At 40.5% G+C, this 19,857-nt stretch overlaps 1 protein-coding gene across 9 annotated transcripts in view; it reads left to right on the plus strand.

Annotated features, from left to right (window-relative positions):
• LOC125458672 (glutamate receptor 3-like) overlaps positions 1-19,857 on the plus strand; it is a 384,493-nt gene that overhangs the window by 283,345 nt on the left and 81,291 nt on the right. For all 9 annotated transcript variants that reach the window (XR_009446706.1, XR_009446707.1, XM_059651391.1 and 6 more), the window contains exon 12: positions 6,775-6,973. Coding sequence is in view for 7 of the 9 variants with exons in the window: in XM_059651391.1 (XP_059507374.1) it covers positions 6,775-6,973 (199 nt within the window). In the remaining 2 variants the exon portion in view is untranslated. The remainder of the gene's footprint in view (positions 1-6,774; positions 6,974-19,857) is intronic.

Genomic DNA, 19,857 nt, shown 5'->3' on the forward strand with positions numbered 1-19,857 from the left:
AGTCACCCGTAAAGCACATACCGTTCTGTCATAAACCATATAATTGTACCCTCACTGTCATTGCTTCAAAACACTGGGATTCCCTTCCCAACAGAATTGTGGGTGTACCTACCCCACATAGACTACAGCAGTTCCTGAAAGAGCACAACATCGGAACAATTATGGGAAGGTTTTGGCATAATGATAATGTCACTGCGTCAGTCATCCACAGGTCCATACTCCATGGACAAGGGTTCAAATATTACTACGATAGCTGGAGGAATTTAAAATTCAACTGAGAAAACCTGATATTGAAATTTAGTCTCAATACTGATGACATAAAACCCATCTAATCCATTCTTGCCTTTTAGAGATGGAAATCGGCCACACCTACCCAGTTTAGGCTGCATGGGACTTCAGACCCACAACAATGTGGTTAGCTCTTAGGTACCATCTTAAAAAGACAGTATATCACTCAGTACAAGAGTAGTTAGGAGTGGGCAATTGCTCACATCCTATGAGTGATTTTTTTTTTCATTACAGATGGGCAGGAAGTGCATAGTTTAGAGGAGAGCATTGAGGTTGGACCTGCATGTAGTGATGCATTATGCTCAAATGGACTGTAGGAGGCGTGAGGGTAAGGGACATGTTCCCACTGGAGTTTCGAATAATGAGGAGTGATTTGATCCTGGCAAAGTAGATGTAGAAAACATGCTTACTGTGGTAGGTGAGCCCAGAAGTAGCGGATGCTGTTTTAATATTAGTGGTCGCCCTTTTAGGACCAAGATGAGGAAAATTCTTTTCTCTCTAGATGCTGCACAACTTTGCATCTCAGGAGTTGGTGGAGCTGGGGTCATTGAACACTTTTAAGGCAGAGGTGGACTGATTCTTGTTAGACAAGGAATCAAAGATCATTCAGGGTAAATGGGTATGTGGCATTTGGAACACAAACAGATCAGCCATGATTTTATTGAATGTTGGAGCAGGCTTGAAGGGCTGAATAGCTTACTTATGCCCTAATTTATATGTTCACAGAAACCAGCTTACTGGTCAGTAAGCTTGCACAGGAACCCTGTTACACAGGAGTTCTATGCACATATTTTCCAACATGATCCACATGATTAACTTTATTTGGACACTTGCGAACCCAATCGTGATGCAAAATTCGATGGCCAATATTACAGCTTTCATCACAGGACAAGCTGAAGTAATCATAGTTATTGACTATTTTTGTACAAAGGAGCTCGCAGAGTGTCACAGCTGTCCTTCAACCGAGGTGCCACCTTGGGGGCATGGCAGAAGTTCCATTAAATGCAAGCCGACTGACCTCTACCAAGGGGATGAATAGCGAGAGGATACTTCTTCTGATGTCTATCAATGTCCTGATGGTGCCTATTGAATTAGACCAACCCTACAAAATACCATGGATCCAAAGCGAAGCCAGACGCTAGGAATTCTGCAGTGCGGAACTCGCCACAAAATTCCCCAAAGCCTGTCAACTATCCACAGGTCAGGAGTGTGATGAAATACTCTCCACTTGAGTGGATGAGTGTAGCTGTCACATTAAACATGAATGAGAGGCCCACTTGTTTAGCACCTCATTTATCAACTTCAGCATTCATTTCCTCCTCCACTATCAACACATGGTGCATCAATTACATTGTGCACTGAAGCAATTTATCAAGCCTTCTTTGAAAGCACCTTCCAAACCTGCAAACTCTACCACCTGGAACAACAAGGGCAGTGAACACCCAGCATCACCACCGTCTGCAAGTTTCCCTCCAAAGCACAGACCACCACAGGTTTGAAACTACATTGCCATTTCTTCACTGTCCCTCAGTCAAAATCCCTGGAATACAGCTGTTGACAGGTCTGTTGGTATACCTATCCCCTATGGGCCACTGTTCAAAAAAAAGCAACTCTCCACCACCTTATCAAGGGCAATTAAGAATGGGCAACAAACGCTGCCCAAGCCAATGAAGCTCACACCTCATAAAAGAATAAATTTAAAAATGAAAATAGTCCACATATGGATAATATAGATGATGTGAAATAAACAGATCTCCCTGCCAGCTCTGCCACTTTTCTTGCTGTTGCCTAAGACCCAGACAGTTGCTTCTGCTGCTGACATGGTAGAATCTGCAACTTCTTTTCTAGACCCCAAAGTGCTCAAGGTCATCCTCCAAAGCAATCAGCACTCTTCCTGCCTGATATTGAGCAGCCTCCTACTAGCAATGCTGGAACAGCCCTGTCTAGAATCACTAGGTCGAGCAAAAACACACCAGAAGACAAGCATGAAGAGAATTGGACAGTGGTGAATAGTTTGGAAATTTTGACTTATAAACTTGACTTAGAATATTTATTTTGGTGTCACTTTTACTTCTGCATTATATTGAGTAGACTCTGATGCTCAGTTACAGAGGAAAGGCAGTGCCTGGATTTTTTTGTGAATGGGGAATTGGGGTTGCAATCACTAATCTCAGTCAGTTCTTGGATAACTCATCATGGATACTATATCTGGAAGGAAGTGTCGAGGTTGCCTCATCCTTTCTTCTTCCATATTTTCTTCCTCCTCTCATTCATATTCCTTCTCTTCAGCTATTTCTATATAGTCAGTTATAAGGCCTGTCCCCTCAGTGGTCAGACCATGACCAATTTTACACAAGCTATTGCAAATAAGCTTAGGATCCTTCATAAAGATTCAGGCAATGCACATATTATTTCAGCGTATTAGTGTGCTCCTCTATCAAACTTTGCATGGCTACTTGGTTTTCAAGGTGCACATGCTGCAGTGAAGAAGGCATTTTGTCCGCCTGCCTTTATCGGTCAATGCACTTAGTACAAGAACAAAAACAAAGTTGCTGGTAAAGCTCAGCAGGTCTGGCAGCATCTGTGAAGGAAAAAATAGAGTCAACGTTTTGCGTCTGGTGACCTTTCCTCCAAACCAGTTCTGAGTTAGGGTCACTAGACCCGAAACGTTAACCATGTTTTTGTGCTTCACAGATGCTGACAGACCTGCTGAGCTTTTCCAGCAATTTTGTTTTGGTTCGTGATTCACAGCATCTGCAGCTCTTTCAGTTTCCACTTGGTGTAGGAGTTGGGAGATCACATTACAGCTGTACAGAACATTGACTCGGCCACTTCTGGAGTATTGTGTGCAATTCTGGTCTCCCTCCTACAGGAACGAATTTGTGAAACTAGAAAGGGTTCAGAAAAGATTTACAAGGACGTTGTCAGAGTTGAAGGGTTTGAGCTATGGAGAGAGGCTGAATAAGCTGGGGTTATTTTCCCTGAGAGTGTCAGAGGCTGAGGGATGACCTTATAAAGGTTTATGAAATCATGAGAGGCATGGATAGGGTAGTCTTTTTCCCCAGGGTGGGGAGAGTCTGAAACTAGAGGGTGTAGGTTTAAGGTAAGAGGGGAAAGATATCAAAAGGACGTAAGGGGCAATTTTTCACACAGACCGTGGTGCATGTATGGAATGAGCTGCCAGAGGAAATGATGGAGGCTGGTACAATTACAACATTTAGAAGATATCTGGATGGGTATATGATAGAAAAAGCTTGGAGGGGTATGGGCCAAAAACTGGCAAAAGGGACTAGATTTACATAAGATATCTGGTTAGCATGGATGAGTTGGACTGAAGGGTCTGTTTCTGTGCTGTATGTCCCTATGACTCTATGTGTGTATAGGCTGCATGCTGGAGCTATCAGCCATATGGACTGCAGATAGCTTTGTCACCCAACAGTCACTTTTTGTTTGCTGTGGTCTCTCAAGTATAGCTGGCTTGGTGGATTCTGGCAGAGGAAGGCATAATGACTGCTGCCAATGTACCACATGTTTGACCTGTGTGATGCACTGTTTATATACCATCTGAACTTTGAGGGATTAGAATCCCTTTCAATTCCGGTGTAGGACAGAAATGTTCGCACCATAAAATCAATGTGTGTGCAATCGATAGCATCCTGCCCTGTGGGGAAATCTCTAATCCTAATAAAGCTACTTTCTCACTTTGCCAGCTGGATTCTGAATGATGTATGGTTACTTCTCATTGAGTAGAATTTTGATGACCTCTCAGATAAACACTGGATAGCAAACTGTGAGTTGTTGCTGATATCTTCAGATCCAGCCTAGAAGGAGCCAGACACATAACATTTCCTTGCCAATATACCCTTCATGAAATGTTAATATGAGGACCGTGGCCAGCTCTGAGATTAGGATTATGGCTGTAATAAGCAGCAGATTTCAGCAAGAATATCCCTACTGAAGAGAAGGGGTCTCATATTTTCTTTTTACCAAATTCCAGATAAATTCAGCCTCTGCTGTCTGACACCCCCGCCATACCCTACTGAAAGGACTTCAACTCTCTTCCTCTCTCTGCTTCCAGCAGCCTATCCTACTCCATGTACCAACTGTTCATTTTCTGACCCATGTTGTACTGCAATGGACATATACCTAATGGACTCATGTCAGGAACCAATTAGTTTGTTTGGAAACATTGTTGTTTGCCGAAGTTGTTTCAGCACTTTTACCACCACTACCTGTAGTGTTAAAATTTGAAAGTACAGTGGAAAACACAAAATACTTGGAGAATCAGAACAACAGCTACAAGAAGTCAACAACTACCAATTGTGAACTCGGTGGTAGTCCCCTTAAACAGTGTTGATTGGAGTTCCTCACTGCTGCTGAAAATGTGTTCACTGTGCCAGGAACAGAAACACTGTTAGCTGGAGTATAGAGCAGTAAATTTGTGCCAAGTCAGTATTCTATGTTGATTTATGTCATCGTCTGTTTGTTCGACAGACTTCAGGCACCCATTCATTGAGTGCAGTAATGCCCTCACCAACATGATGATATCCATGATGATTTACCCCAATAAAAATTCCTAGCAAAGTGTGAATACCACTATTAAACTATAAGTGTATTCCAAAAAGGGGTGTAAACTGTCTTCATTTCTCTTTGCCAATCAGATGTGAAGTAGTTAGATCAAACTCAAAACTCTATTTCTTTCTACAGATGCTGCTAGGCCTGCTGAGTTTCTTCAGCACTTTACTTTTATTTCCCATTTCTTATCTACTAATGATCTTCTGTTTAAATAGTCCCTTTTCCACAAACTATTAGTTACCAATCCTAATCTAACAGGATGCAAATATTTACTCTACCCATTCTTGTTTTTTTTCTGCACAACATTCCTATCAGAATTCAGCTATCTTGTTCTTTAGTTCTTTTATTGTAATTCCCAGTTTAACCTTTCACTTGATCCTGAAATTTTAAACACTGCAGTGGAGACTAATCAATAATCCTTCCTCAGCTTCTAATGTACATACACCACTATGTTCTTTTGCATTTAATTCTTATTAGGCTTGTACATTAAATCACATGTCTGTACTCTGGGTTGAAACTCAGCTGTGCATGCTCCTGGCAACATAATTCTGTAGCATTTTTTAAAGCATTGTTGCTAATTGTGAATGAAAGGGGAGTAATCCTTCTTTAACATTTGCAAATTGATTATTCGGTCAGTCTGTTACTTTTTCGAAATGCACTCCAATGACTGCTCTTCACTTTTCCCTGGAGTCCTCACAATAGGTGACAGAAATAAATTTCGTTCGGAGAATCTTGTAAAATTCATTGATTATTTGGAATGTATAATAACATAACGTAAAAAGACATATGATATAACTATGTTTATTAGCTGAGGCATAGAGTTTAAGAGCAGGGAGGTTACGCTGGAACATTTTTTAGGCCGCAGCGAGAGTATTGTGTGCATTTCTAGAATCCACATTATAGTTGAAATGTGATTCTATTGGAGAGGGTGCATAGAAGCTTTACCAGGATGTTGCCTGGGCTGGAGAGTCTCAGTTATGAAGAGACATTGGACAGATTGGGATTATTTTCCCTAGAACAGAGGAGATTGAGAGGTACGAAATTATGAGTAGTATAGATAGTGTAGACAGGAAGAAACATTTCCCTTAATGGAAGGAACAGTGACTACAGGGCATAGATTTAAGGTAAGGGGCAGAAAGTTTTTTGCCCAAAGGGTGGTACAAATCTAGAAATCACAGCCTGTAAGATTAGAAGAGACAGAAACCCTCATAATATTAAAGATGTATTTAGATGCTAGGGCGTACAAGATTATGGGCCAAGTGCTGGAAAATGGGATTAGAATAGTAATTTTTTTTACTGGAGTGGACAAAGTGGGCCTAAGGGCCCTTTCCTATACTGTTTGATCTTCATGATTCTATAACCAATCTCATCTCACAGTTCTCTATTGCTCCACAGTTTTACCAGGCTGTCAATATTTCTCTGTGTTTGTTGAAGACAAAAAAAAATTGATTGTGTCTTCATTTGTTAATTTAAGTCTTCAAATTAGAATATTGCATTCAGACTTAACATGCTGTGGTGTTTACTTGTAAAGTTTTGACTACAACTTGGATATTGTGTTCATCCCCTTATGTTCTAATAGTTGAGTTGAATTTCAATCAGGCCCCTTACAATATTCCTTCAATCCCCATGTTATCATCCACTGGAATGGAAAAACGGCGTAGCAATATCTTAGCAATTACATATTTACTGCCAACACTAAGAAATGTGAACTTTGAGCAGGCTCAATGAAGTTGCATAAATTTAGAAGTGTCTTATTAAGAGATTCATTTACTTTCAAGTGAGTCGTTTTTGTTTTTATTATTATAATAATGATAAATAAATATCTACATCTATTAAATTCAATCTCAGTTATTTGTCTTCTAATATAAATTTGACTGTTATTAAACTGCAGACCTTTCATTTTACGTTTAGATCCCTCTCTGGGCGAATTGTTGGAGGCGTCTGGTGGTTCTTCACTTTGATTATAATCTCATCGTACACTGCCAACCTTGCTGCTTTTCTCACTGTGGAGAGAATGGTTTCTCCAATAGAGAGTGCAGAGGATCTTGCGAAACAAACAGAAATTGCCTATGGAACATTGGATTCAGGTTCTACCAAAGAATTTTTTCGAGTAAGTGCATTTCTTAGGTGGTATTTAATTGTCACTGCCATCTGTACTGTAATTTTCTTATATAAAGGAATAATTGTTTTGTGGAATGAGGTATCCAGCTGTTAATCTGTTGGGAAGATACAATGATCTCACTTTGATGAAAGCAAAATTTGGGTTGATTTTAGTTAATGCTACTGATGTGTTACCTTTCTCAGACATCTGCTAAGGTTATGTACACTCAGTAATGTAGTTTACTTCCAACTTTTGCAATTTTGAATTCCTGTCACACTAGGTGGCTGATTCTAAGAAACATCTTACGTTGTAAATAAGGTTTTAAAAGAAAGCACCAGCCCTGAACATGTAGCTTTGACAGCGTTGTTATTACATACCCTTGATGTACTGTCTGAAGTTTAGTAGAACAGCTCAGAGTTCATGGATTCTTGTTTGTTTATTAGATGAATTGCATATGCAAAAACAGTGGTGATGCAACTATGAGAACAAATTTGCCCTTCCTTAGGCTGAGATGACAACAGATAAAGATTTTAATTTTCCTGCAACATTAAGTCAACAGCATCAATGGCTACAATAAAAGCAAAATCTGGATTATGTCAACAACCATCTTTAATAGCACTGCTTAAATGTACTAGACAGAATGTGAGCACACTGTTCCCTCTGCTTTAGCTTTGAGCTGACTTTCCAGGTCTGGTGCTAGCTTGCCATTTGATTTTGAAGTAATAAGTTGTATGGCAAATAACAGGGATATCAATATCACTATAGTGCAATTGAGGATGCTGAATGGCTACTCATTTTATGCTAATCTGTCTGGAATGCTACCCAACTCTGGATCTGGGTTTAACGAATGGCTTCAGCTTGTGAGATGTTTCTCTCGGTGCTTGAGTCTTCTGTTGCGCTGATATATCTAGGTTAAATACCTACTTTATACTCAGAGCGTTTTCCCAATTTCTGTATCACAGTTTCCCAATTTTTTGGTTTTCACCACCCAGTGCAGATGAGAGTTGGTTTACAAAACACTGAAATTGTGTTTTTTTTTGCGAGTAAAACAATTTTTCGATGCCACAAAAGCAAAGTTACTGGAAAAGCTCAGCAGGTCTGGCAGCATCTGTGAAGAAAAAATCAGAGTTAACATTTCGGGTCCAGTGAGCCTTCCTCAGAAACGTTAACTCTGATTTTTACTACAGAGATGCTGCCAGACCTGCTGAGCTTTTCCAGTAGCTTTGTTTTTTTTCCTGATTTACAGCTTCTGCAGTTCTTTCGGTTTTAAACTTTTCAACATCGCCTTGCTGACTCCACAAATTTCTGTATGCATTTTGGCACACAGAGGGTGTGTCCACATATGGAATGAGCTGCCGGAGGAGGCATTGGAGGCTGGTACAATTACAACATTTAAAAGGCATCCGAATGAGTATATGAATAGGAAGCGTTTAGGGGGATATGGGCCAAATGCCGGCAAATGGGACTAGATTAATTTAGAAGATCTGGCCAGCATGGATGAGTTGGACCAAAAAGTCTGCTTCCATGCTGTACATCTCTGTGACTGTAGCTTGGAAAGTCATTAGAAGCAAGTGAAAACACACATGTGCCTCTTCCAAAGTCAGGAACTCTATTGTGAGGACCACAGGAGTATTTTAAAGATGTCCATCTAAAGGGACATAGCCAGTGCCAGTGAGAAGCGCAAAATTACTAATAGAACATCTAAATTTCCCTCTTTAACTCTACCTTTGTGGACTCAAAAGGCTTCTGTCCATTTCACAGCTGTAATAACACAAACATTGGTAGTTTCACCAGTGAGTTTGAGTAGGCAAAGCATGTAACTGTTATTGGCAACCGAAAAGCAGACAGCCATTGCTCCAAAAAACAATGCTCCTAGGACTGCTGCAACATTTGGAGATTCTGACCTTGTAAGGCAGGTTTATAAAAATAGATTGCTGTCTGAACTGAGCAGAATTACTTACAAATCTCTTGTATTTGCGCAAAATACCCTGCAAGATCTGTCAGGCAGTCGGCTCGCTAGATTTATACATGAATGAACAGTTATCTGCACTGTAATCTTGTGGAACACTTGACAATTTCTATGTCATCTACAGAAGTGGCAGAGGTCTAATTGGAAGTATCTCTCAATCACATTAAATGCAAGCGACAGGTAAAACTTCAGTCAAAGAGTTGTAAAGAATATTGATGCTGGGTAGGACAATAAGGACAGATGAAACTATTTATTTAAAGCAAGTTTTAATTGTTATTGTTGTTATATAATTAGTAGTGATCTATATTTAAAATTGCTTTCTTATCCAACACACCAAACATCAAAGGCCAGATTTTCACTCCTGAGACAAGTGGTTTGAGGTGCGAATTACCCACACTCTCCTAGGGAACACGTGCCCCAAATTGCAGCTTCTTTGTTCTTAAGTTATGGTTGCAGATTGGAGTTAGGCCTGCTGCCCTGGATACCGATTGGAAGAAACATCCTGGGCCAAGACAGACTATTTAAAAGATCCACCGTGATTCTCTGGGACTTCATTCCCAGTTATTTTGTTAAATATTCAGTTCCTGACCCTCATCCCTCATTCCCCACCACAACCCTTGCCATTGATGCACCCACCCAACATGCCCATATCCCCTTGTAGCCCCAGTGTTCACTCCCCTCATCCACACAATGGTCTCTTGCAGCCTGCAGGTGAGGTCACAATGAACAATACCCCACAATCATCAAAATTTGCCATTGTACCCTTTATGTAAACTCAGTTAATATCCACTACGCGCAGACCTAAGGAGTCAAGTTGAGATTAAATAAAGTAAGGATATAATTAATAATTGCAGTTCTCTCTGTATTAAAAAGCTGTCGTTCATGAAAGCCCATTTAGAACTCCAGAAACCCCTCAAGTACCTAATCCCTTATGAACCGAACAGACTTGTTTTCAATAACCTACAGCAAAGACAGCTAATACTTTAACAATCTCCTTGAGCCATCAATCCACCCATGGAATAATTGAAATTTATAAAAAGCATCTAAACATTATGTAAAGGAAACATACTAATTATAGCCTTTTGGTGCAAAACCTTGTCAACAAACAGCTATTTTAATTGTAAGCCTAGATTGCTTTACATCTCCCACTACATAGGGAAGCTTTTTGTCACATTTTTAAGGAGCTGGGAATTTAAATTATTTCAGAGCTAGAGATTTTCAATTCTGTCTGACACTGGAAAACTTTCTTTTGAATTTTTAAAAGGTTGGAGTTTAAATAACTTGACAGCTTGACAGTTTTACAGATATTGTGCACCCTTTACAAGCATTTATGTCTGCTCCACAAATTTGTGATTCAGACCCTGCAGTAAAGGTCCTTGCTTGAGTGTAAATGTTAAATGTTTGAACTCTATACTGAGTCTAAATGGTCCACATGAGTTCAGCTTTCATACTTACATATTTCATAATCCAGCCCCTTTCCCCTACCAGAGAAAATGACAGCTGTCTAATTTGGGAGTGGGGGACAACTTCTAGATTCTTGTCCCACCTGCCATGTTGCAAGAGGAGAGACTTCACAAAAATCCAGCCAATTATTATGAGAGACATTCACTTCCTAGATGTAATCATTAGCAATGACCAGGAAATATTAGTAGACCTCCATATGAATGAAACGGTCCCAAAACTAATTATTACACTGAAAGATTTAAGTTGATTAGCCAAATTATTTCTGTTAATAACAGTATGAAGTGATTGGGCTGAATGGCATGTTTTTTTGCCATATAGCAAATGTCAAACGCCAATGTCAAATTTTGGCAGAATTAAGTTTGCAACTTGGGTACGCTGCTTGAGAGATGATACTTTTTAAGGATAAATTTAACATAAAATACATGTGCTAAACATTCAGATTCGCACTTAAGGCCGAGGAAGTTATGGCATTTGTTTCAGATTAAAGTCAGGATGTAAGTGAGAACAGAACAAATACACCTTAAAAGCAATGTTCAAACAAAAGGAGCATGGGGAATGGCAAAACATCATTAATCTTGCCTTATTGACTTTCAGAAAACATTTGATAAAATTCTGTGCAAAAGAACATAAACCAAGAAATGAAACTGCATAAACTTGAACATAACCTTGTGAGATAGATTGATAATTATTTAGGAAATACCATGTCACAGAATCATAGATGATAAAGTGTAAAAGAAGACAATTAGCCTCAATGTGTTTATTCTGAGTCTTTAAGAGAACTCTAGAAATAGTCTCACATTCATGTTTCCCCACAGCCCAAAATGTCTTCATCAGATGTTTTTGAGTATTTTAAGTATTTATCCAATTTACTTTGAATTTTTTTAATAATTTGTTCCTACTGCCCCTTCAAACAATTCCAGATCACAACAGCTCATTGCGTGAGTAAATGATACTTTGTGCTGGCCCTGCCTGTTTTGCCAATTACCTTGTAATTGTGTTGTCTGCTCACTGTATTTGTTCCATCAAAATCGATGCTTATTTTCAGATCGGTGGCAAAGAGTAGGGATAAGGGTTAGTTTTCAGGCAGCTTTATTCAGGCTGTTTTATTCCTATGTGTATGACAGTCTGCAGAATATTTTGAAGCAATCAACATAACGTTTTAAGAGTCTCAATGCAAAATGAAAACACCCGGAACTAGTTCTTTTCATTCATTGTCCCATAGCTGTATATAGGCATGTACCTCTGACCGGTGCCTTGCTGTTCCAGCTAACCTTCTCTTTCTCTTTCACCTTTTACAGTGAGCGCATGTGCAAGTCTAACAGTAGACCCAACCTTTTCTGTCAGCAGAAATTTGGTCAAACAGCTGCTTGCTTCATTAGCTCACTGGAGAACCTGACTTAGCTGCGGGTTCCAACCCATATGAACAATAGGGGAGCACTACATAAAATGCATGAAATCTGTAATGTGGTGCACTCATCCCTTAATGTGTAATTATGCTGTCAAGAGTTACCACAATTAGGCTAATGGCACCTTCAGCACAGTGTTGCTGCTATGCTCACCTTCAGAACAGATGGAAGCCACATGAGAAATGTTCAAATAGGCATTCCAAATATTACTACCATCATCATACATTTGCTGCTGACAGGACCATTATTACCAACAGTAAGTTTCAGGTTGTAGTTTTGCAAATGATGATTTTATTTATATTGTCACACACTTAAAACATTAATTGCAATGGCATTACTTAACAACAAACCAGTAAAACTGACAAGTGAGACATACTAGTCTGACTCATCTTGTAAATTTCAAAAAGAAGACCCAATTCTTCATCTCCAAGCATTACTGATTTTTTTTTTCTGTCTAGATTGGTAAATTGTGCACAAATCTGGAGAAGGAAATGGCCACTGTGCCAAAGAAAATAATTAGGTAGATTGCCTGAATATTTAGTCGGAGATGAGTAGAAAGGATTGTCTTCAAGTGGGAGAGGGAAATTGAAAGGCACAGGTCTTTAAAGAGGGAATTCCAAACATTAATATGGGTAGTAAAGGTTAAATGCACGAATAGCTAAAATCAACAGGACAGACATACTGAAGGTGAAGTAGCACTGGCGGAGGTTACAAATATGAGGATGGATTTAAAGATAAATGGAGAATTTTAAATTTGAAGTTTAGAGGTTAAAGGTGATGGACGAGTAAGAATATGATTAGACCAACAGAGTTTTTGATGAGCTGAAATTTGAAGATGGAGAATATGAAGTCAACAATGAAATAATTGGAGTAACCTCTGAAGCTCAGTATTAGCAGCATGTACTATCTGGATGCACTGCATACTGCTGCCATTGTGCTTTGCTAGCAAAGGGAGTGAATGTTGTAGATGGTGGATGTGGTTGCAATCAAGCAGGCTGCCTTTTCCTCACAAACCTCTTGAATATTCTTGGAACTAAACTCATCTAGGCAAGCAGAGAATATTATGTTATACTCTTGACTTGTACATGGTGGAAAGGCACTAGAGATACAAAAGATGTGATGTGGAGGTGCCGGTGTTAGACTGGAGTTAGCAAGGTCAGAAATCACACGACATCAGTTTACAGTCCAACAGGTTTATTTGAAAACACAAGCTTTCGGAACATCACTCCTTATTCAGGTGTTAGTGAGAGAGGTCAGTACCAGACACCGGTTTTGTAAATAAAAGAACAAAGTGTCACACTACTGATGAGGATGTATTCGACAAATCTAAGGTGCTGTTTATGCTTTAATCAGTTAGAAGGTTTTAACTGATTAATATGTACATGCAAATTCCTGAATTTCTTTCAAGTCACTGCCCTGAGAGATTGGATTAGATTAGATTCTCTACAGTGAGGAAACAGGCCCTTCGGCCCAAAGTCCACACTGCCCCTTCCAGCATCCTACCCAGACCCATGCCTCTCACACACCCCTGAACACTACGGGCAATTTAGCATGGCCAATCCACCTAGCCCACACATCTTTGGACTGTGGGACGAAACTGGAGCACCCAGAGGAATCCCATGCATACATAGGGAGAATGTGCAAACTCCACACAGACAGTTACCCGAGGCTGGAATCAAACTGGGGTCCCTGGCGCTGTGAGGCTGCAGTGCCAACCACTGAGCCACCGTGCCGCCCATTTTCAGTGTAAAGAAGAGGTGACATTTTAGGTCAGACAATGCATGTTAGATGTGAGGTTTTGTTTAGAATCTGTTTGTGTTTTGGCTTGGAGTCAGACTGGTTTTAGTTCTGAAGCAGAAGTTTATAAAATGCCACATTGACTGACTGTCTATAAATTTGGTGCTTTTTGAAAAAACACAATGTATCTGCAAATGCAAATTTATCTCATTGATTCATGTGTGTGTGTGTGAGAGAGAGAGAGAGATACAGGAGGTCAGTAATCACCACACAGCTCCCCACTTCTGATTTGCTCTTGTAGCAACAGTATTTATATGGCTAGTCCAGTTCAGTTTTTTTGTAAATGGTAGCCCGTACGCTGGTGGGAGGTTCAGCATTGGTAATGCCATTAAATGTCAAGGAGTCTTGCTTGTTGGAGATGGTCAAATGTGGTGTAAATGTTACTTGTCACCCTTCAGCCAAAACCTGGATGTTGCTCAGATCAGGGTCTTGTCGTGTCTGAATATGGACTGTCTCAATGAATCAGGAATAGTGAATAGTGCCAAACATTGTGCAATTCAGCAAACATCTCCACTTCTGACCTTATGATGAAGAGAAGGTAATTGATGGAACAGCTGAAGATGGTGGGGTCTGAGGCACTACCCTGAGGAACTCCTGGAGAGATATCCCAGAGCCGAGATGACTGATCTCTGACAACCACAACCATCTTCCTTTGCGTTAAGTATGACACCAGAGAGAGTATTCCCATGATTTCCATTGTTTCTAGTTTTGATTGGGTTCCTGATTCCAGACTTGGTCAAATGTGGTCTTGATATCAATAATAGCCACTGTCACCTCAACTGCAAAGTTAAACACATTTGTCCATACTTAGATCGAAACTGTAATGAAGTCAGGTGTTGACCAGCCCTGGTGGAGTCCAAACTGAGTCATTGGCTAAGGTATTCCTTTGCAAGTGCCATTTAGTAGCACTGTTGATGACCTTATATCACTTTGCTGATGATTGAGAGTATATTGGTGGGGCAGTCATTGGCTGGGTTGAATTTTGTCCTAGTTTTTGTAGAAAGGACATACCTGGGCAAAATTTCACATTGCAGAAAAGTTATCAATGTTGTAGCTGTACTGGAAACGCTTTGCTAAGGATGCAAAATGGTGATTAGGATGGTGGAACTGTTCATTTAAAAATGTCTACTAGTGTTGAGAGATGAGGTTCAGAATCAAAGACAGGAATTATGTGCTGCTGTCATTTTGCAGAGAATGATATTTCTAGTTCTAGTTATCATCATCCCAGTACTGTCAATAAGGCAATCAAAAAAGGAACTGTGTGAGAAATTGCATATATTTGCATATTAGGGTGAAGTACAAAAAATTTGGAAGATGAAAAGAAGGATTGCGATGGAATGGTAAATATTGTAGGTAGAGGAGGTAAGCTTGGATTTTTTTGACGGAAGTCATATTAAGAGACTTAATGAACACCTTGGAAGGTATTAACTTAAAAGGAAACCAGTGTAAATTTGTAATGAGCAGATTAGGCTTTGCTAATTTGAAAAAACGATAGACAAAGGGAGAATAAAATATTTAGGGAAATATTTTCCATGAGTGTTCTCCCACTAATTTTCAAGGGCAGAGCTGAGGAAATCTGAGAAAAATTGTGTACATGACATTTCCATGGTTTTTCAGGGATTTCTGCAGTTATTCTACTGAACCTAAAGTAGACAAGTGACAGAATACCATGAAAATTCATCCCCTTTGACTCTTATGGAAGTGCAATATATCCCAAACAAGAGTTTTGTTGAAATAAACTGCAAGTAATTAGTCAAGTGCAGAAATGAAGGTATCTAGGAAGGCAGATATACAATATGTAAGTAACACGACTGGGCACAAAAAGCCTTGAGATGAGTATGGGGTTCCCCCAGCCTTTTTTTGCACTGCATTGGACACATAAAAGCGTTATCACAAGTCCTGCAAAAAGGTTGAGCTACAATATTGTCAACAGTTTTTGTACATCAGAAAGGATATTGCTGACATGTAAAACATGTATCGTGGATTAACTAAAGTGATTGGTAGATTATAAGGTTACATTAATGATGAGGACCAAAAGTGAAGTCACTGCAAAGAATGGTGGAATCATCTCAGATTCAAATTAGGTGCAATTTAGCCAAGGAAGAAGATCGAATTGGTGGTACGGAAATGAAGTTTATGGCAGGCGATAAAGACGATGGCTTTGTCCATCCCACGATTTAACTGGAAGGTGCGGCAGCTAATCCAGAGCTAGATTTAAAACAAGCAGTCAGGTAGAGGCAGTGGATACATCAAAATAAAATCAGTTACTAAAGGACATGCATTTACAATTATTTAGAAGCATGTTTTAAAGTCACTTGGTTGTGCAGAATTTGCGTATGGCTGTAAAAAGAGACGTGTTTTTCACCTTGCACTCATTTTCTTACTTGCACAGAGCTATTAGAATGCAGTGTATAAGATTGTAAAACATATGGCTATAGAAAATAAATCAATCCTAGCAGATGTGGTGTCCAGAATTTCCTTCCCATTACAATTATTGGATAGAAAACTGTAGTCGACAAACTCATTAAATTTTGCTGTGTATCCAGCAGATGAGGCTTTCAAAACCAGTCTTTAAATAGAACATTACAGCACAGTACAGGCCCTTCGGCCCTCGATGTTGTGCCGACCTGTCATACCGATCTGAAGCCCATCTAACCTACACTATTCCATGTACCTTCATATGCTTGTCCAATGATGACTTAAATTTAAAGTTGGCGAATCTACTACCGTTGCAGGCAAAGCGTTCCATACCCTTACTACTCTCTGAGTAAAGAAACTACCTCTGACATCTGTCCTATATCTTTCACCCCTCAATTTAAAGCTATGTCCCCTCATGCTCGCCGCCACCATCCTAGGAAAAAGGCTCTCCCTATCCACCCTATCTAACCCTCTGATTATTTTATATGTCTCAATTAAGTCACCTCTCAACCTTCTTCTCTGTAATGAAAACAGCCTCAAGTCCCTCAGCCTTTCCTCATAAGACCTTCCCTCCATAGCAGGCAACATCCTAGTAAATCTCCTCTGCACCCTTTCCAAAGCTTCCACATCCTTCTTATAATGCGGTGACCAGAACTGTACGCAATACTCCAAGTGCAGCCGCACCAGAGTTTTGTACAGCTGCAGCATAACCTCATGGTTCCAGAACTCGATCCCTCTATTAATAAAAGCTAAAACACTGTATGCCTTCTTAACAGCTGTGTCAACCTGGGTGGCAACTTTCAAGGATCTGTGTACATGGTCACCGAGATCTCTCTGCTCATCTACACTACTAAGAATCTTACCATTAGCCCAGTACTTTGCCTTCCGGTTACTCCGACCAAAGTGCATCACCTCACACTTGACCGCATTAAACTCCATTTGCCACCTCTCAGCCCAGCTCTGCAGCTTGTCTATGTCTCTCTGAAACCTACAACATCCTTCGTCACTATCCACAACTCCACCGACCTTAGTGTCGTCTGCAAATTTACTAACCCATCCTTCTACGCCCTCATCCAGGTCATTTATAAAAATGACAAACAGCAGTGGACCCAACACTGACCCTTGCGGTGCACCACTGGACTCCAGGATGAACATTTCCCATCAACTACCACCCTCTGTCTTCTTTCAGCAAGCCAATTTCCGATCCAAACTGCTATATCTCCCACAATTCCATTCCTCCGCATTTTGTACAATAGCCTATTGTGGGGAACCTTATCGAACGCCTTGCTGAAATCCATATACACCACATCAACCGGTTTACTCTCATCTACCTGTTTGGTCACCTTCTCAAAGAACTCAATAAGGTTTGTGAGGCACGACCTTCCCTTCACAAAACCGTGCTGACTATCCCTAATCAATTTATTCTTTTCTATATGATTATAAATCTTATCTCTTATAACCTTTTCCAACACTTTACCAACAACTGAAGTAAGGCTCACTGGTCTATAATTACCAGGGTTGTCTCTACTACCCTTCTTGAACAGGGGAACCACATTTGCTATCCTCCAGTCGTCTGGCACTATTCCTGTAGACAATGATGAGTTAAAGATCAATGCCAAAGGCTCGGCAATCACCTCCCTGGCTTCCCAGAGGATCCTAGGATAAATCCCATCCGGCCCAGGCGACTTATCTATCTTCACGCTCTGTAGGATTTCTAATACCTCTTCCTTGTGAACCTCAATCCCACCTAGTCTAGTAGCCTGTATCTCAGTACTCTCCTCGACAACATTGTCGTTTTCTACAGTGAATAATGTCGAAAAATATTCATTTAGTGCTTCACCTATCTCCTCTGACTCCACACACAACTTGCCACTACTATCCTTGATTGGCCCTAATCTTACTTTCGTCGTTCTTTTATTCCTTAAGTACCTATAGAAAGCCTTAGGGTATACCTGATCCTATCCGCCAACAACTTCTCATGTCTCCTCCTGGCTCTTCTGAGCTCTCTCTTTAGGTCTTTCCTGGCTACCTCGTAGCCCTCAAGCGCCCTAACTGAGCCTTCACATCTCATCCTAACATAAGCCTTTTTCTTCCTCTTGACCAGAGATTCCACCTCCTTCGTAAACCATGGCTCCCACGCTCTACAGCTTCCTCCCTGCCTGACAGGTATATATTTACCTAGGACACACAGGAGCTTTTCCTTGAATAGGCTCCACATTTCTAATGTGCCCATCCCCTGCAGTTTCCTTCCCCATTCTATGATCCCTAAATCTTGCCTAATCTCATCGTAATTGCCTTTCTCCCAGCTATAACTCTTGCCCAGTGGTATACACCTATCCCTTTCCATCACTAAAGTAAACATAACAGAATTGTGAGATAATAAAATGTGAGGCTGGATGAACACAGCAGGCCAAGCAGCATCTCAGGAGCACAAAAGCTGACGTTTCGGGCCTGGACCCTTCATCAGAGAGGGGATGAAGGGCCCAGGCCCGAAACGTCAGCTTTTGTGCTCCTGAGATGCTGCTTGGCCTGCTGTGTTCATCCAGCCTCACATTTTATTATCTTGGAATTCTCCAGCATCTGCAGTTCCCATTATCTCTGATAACAGAATTGTGATCGCTATCACCAAAGTGCTCACCTACTTCCAAATCTAACACCTGGCCGGGCTCATTACCCAGTACCAAATCTAATGCGGCTTCGCCCCTTGTTGGCCTATCTACATACTGTGTCAGGAAGCCCTCCTGCACACACTGGACAAAAACTGACCCATCTATAGTACTCGAACTATAGTGTTCCCAGTCAATATTTGGAAAGTTGAAGTCCCCCATGACAACTATCCTGTCTCTCTCACTCTTATCGAGAATCACGTTTGCTATCCTTTCCTCTACATATCTGGAACTATTCGGAAGCCTATAGAAAACTCCCAACAGGGTGACCTCTCCTTTCCTGCTTCTAACCTCAGCCCATACTACCGCAGTTGACGAGTCCCCAAACATCCTTTCTGCAACTGTAATACTGTCCTTGACCAACAATGCCACACCTCTCCCCTGCCTTTTACCATCTTCTCTGTTCTTACTAAAACATCTAAATCCCGGAACCTGCAACAACCATTCCTGTCCCTGCTCTATCCATGTCTCCGAAATGGCCACAACATCAAAGTCCCAGGTACTAACCCATGCTACAAGTTCACCCACCTTATTCCGAATGCTCCTGGCATTGAAGTAGACACACTTCAAACCAACTTCTTGCTTGCCGGTGCCATCTTGCATCCCTGAAACTTTATTTCGGACCTTCCTACTCTCAACCATTTCTATAGTCGAACTACAATTTTGGTTCCCATCCCCCTGCTGAATTAGTTTAAACCCACCCGAACAGCCGGAAAAGGAAAAAGGACAAAATGAAAGGAAAGACAATTCATAAAGAGAGCAAAGACAAAGATTTCATCGCAGATCTTGAAGGCTGAAGACAGAAATAACAGGACAGTTCAAATTTAGGAGAGAATTCTGGAGACTGAGTGCAAAAAGCTTTTCTAATTCTGAACTGTGCAGTTATTTCTGTCTTCAGCCTTCAAGATCTGCGATGAAATCTTTGTCTTTGCTCTCTTTATGAATTGTCTTTCCTTTCATTTTGTCCTTTTTCCTTTTCAGTGTCTCTTTGATCACTTTGAAATGTTTCTGTTACAAGTGAAGTGCTCTATAAATTTAAATTCTTCAGTAAATTACTGAGCTGCTTGATTTATTGTTCACTGTGCACACACAGTTACTGTCAGGAATAGAAAATTAGATTTTCTTTATATTCATCTGGGCCATTTTGTAAGGTCCAACGACAAGTGGGATCTT

The sequence above is a fragment of the Stegostoma tigrinum genome, chromosome 15 (genome assembly GCF_030684315.1).
Source record: "Stegostoma tigrinum isolate sSteTig4 chromosome 15, sSteTig4.hap1, whole genome shotgun sequence".
Lineage (NCBI taxonomy): Eukaryota > Metazoa > Chordata > Chondrichthyes > Orectolobiformes > Stegostomatidae > Stegostoma > Stegostoma tigrinum.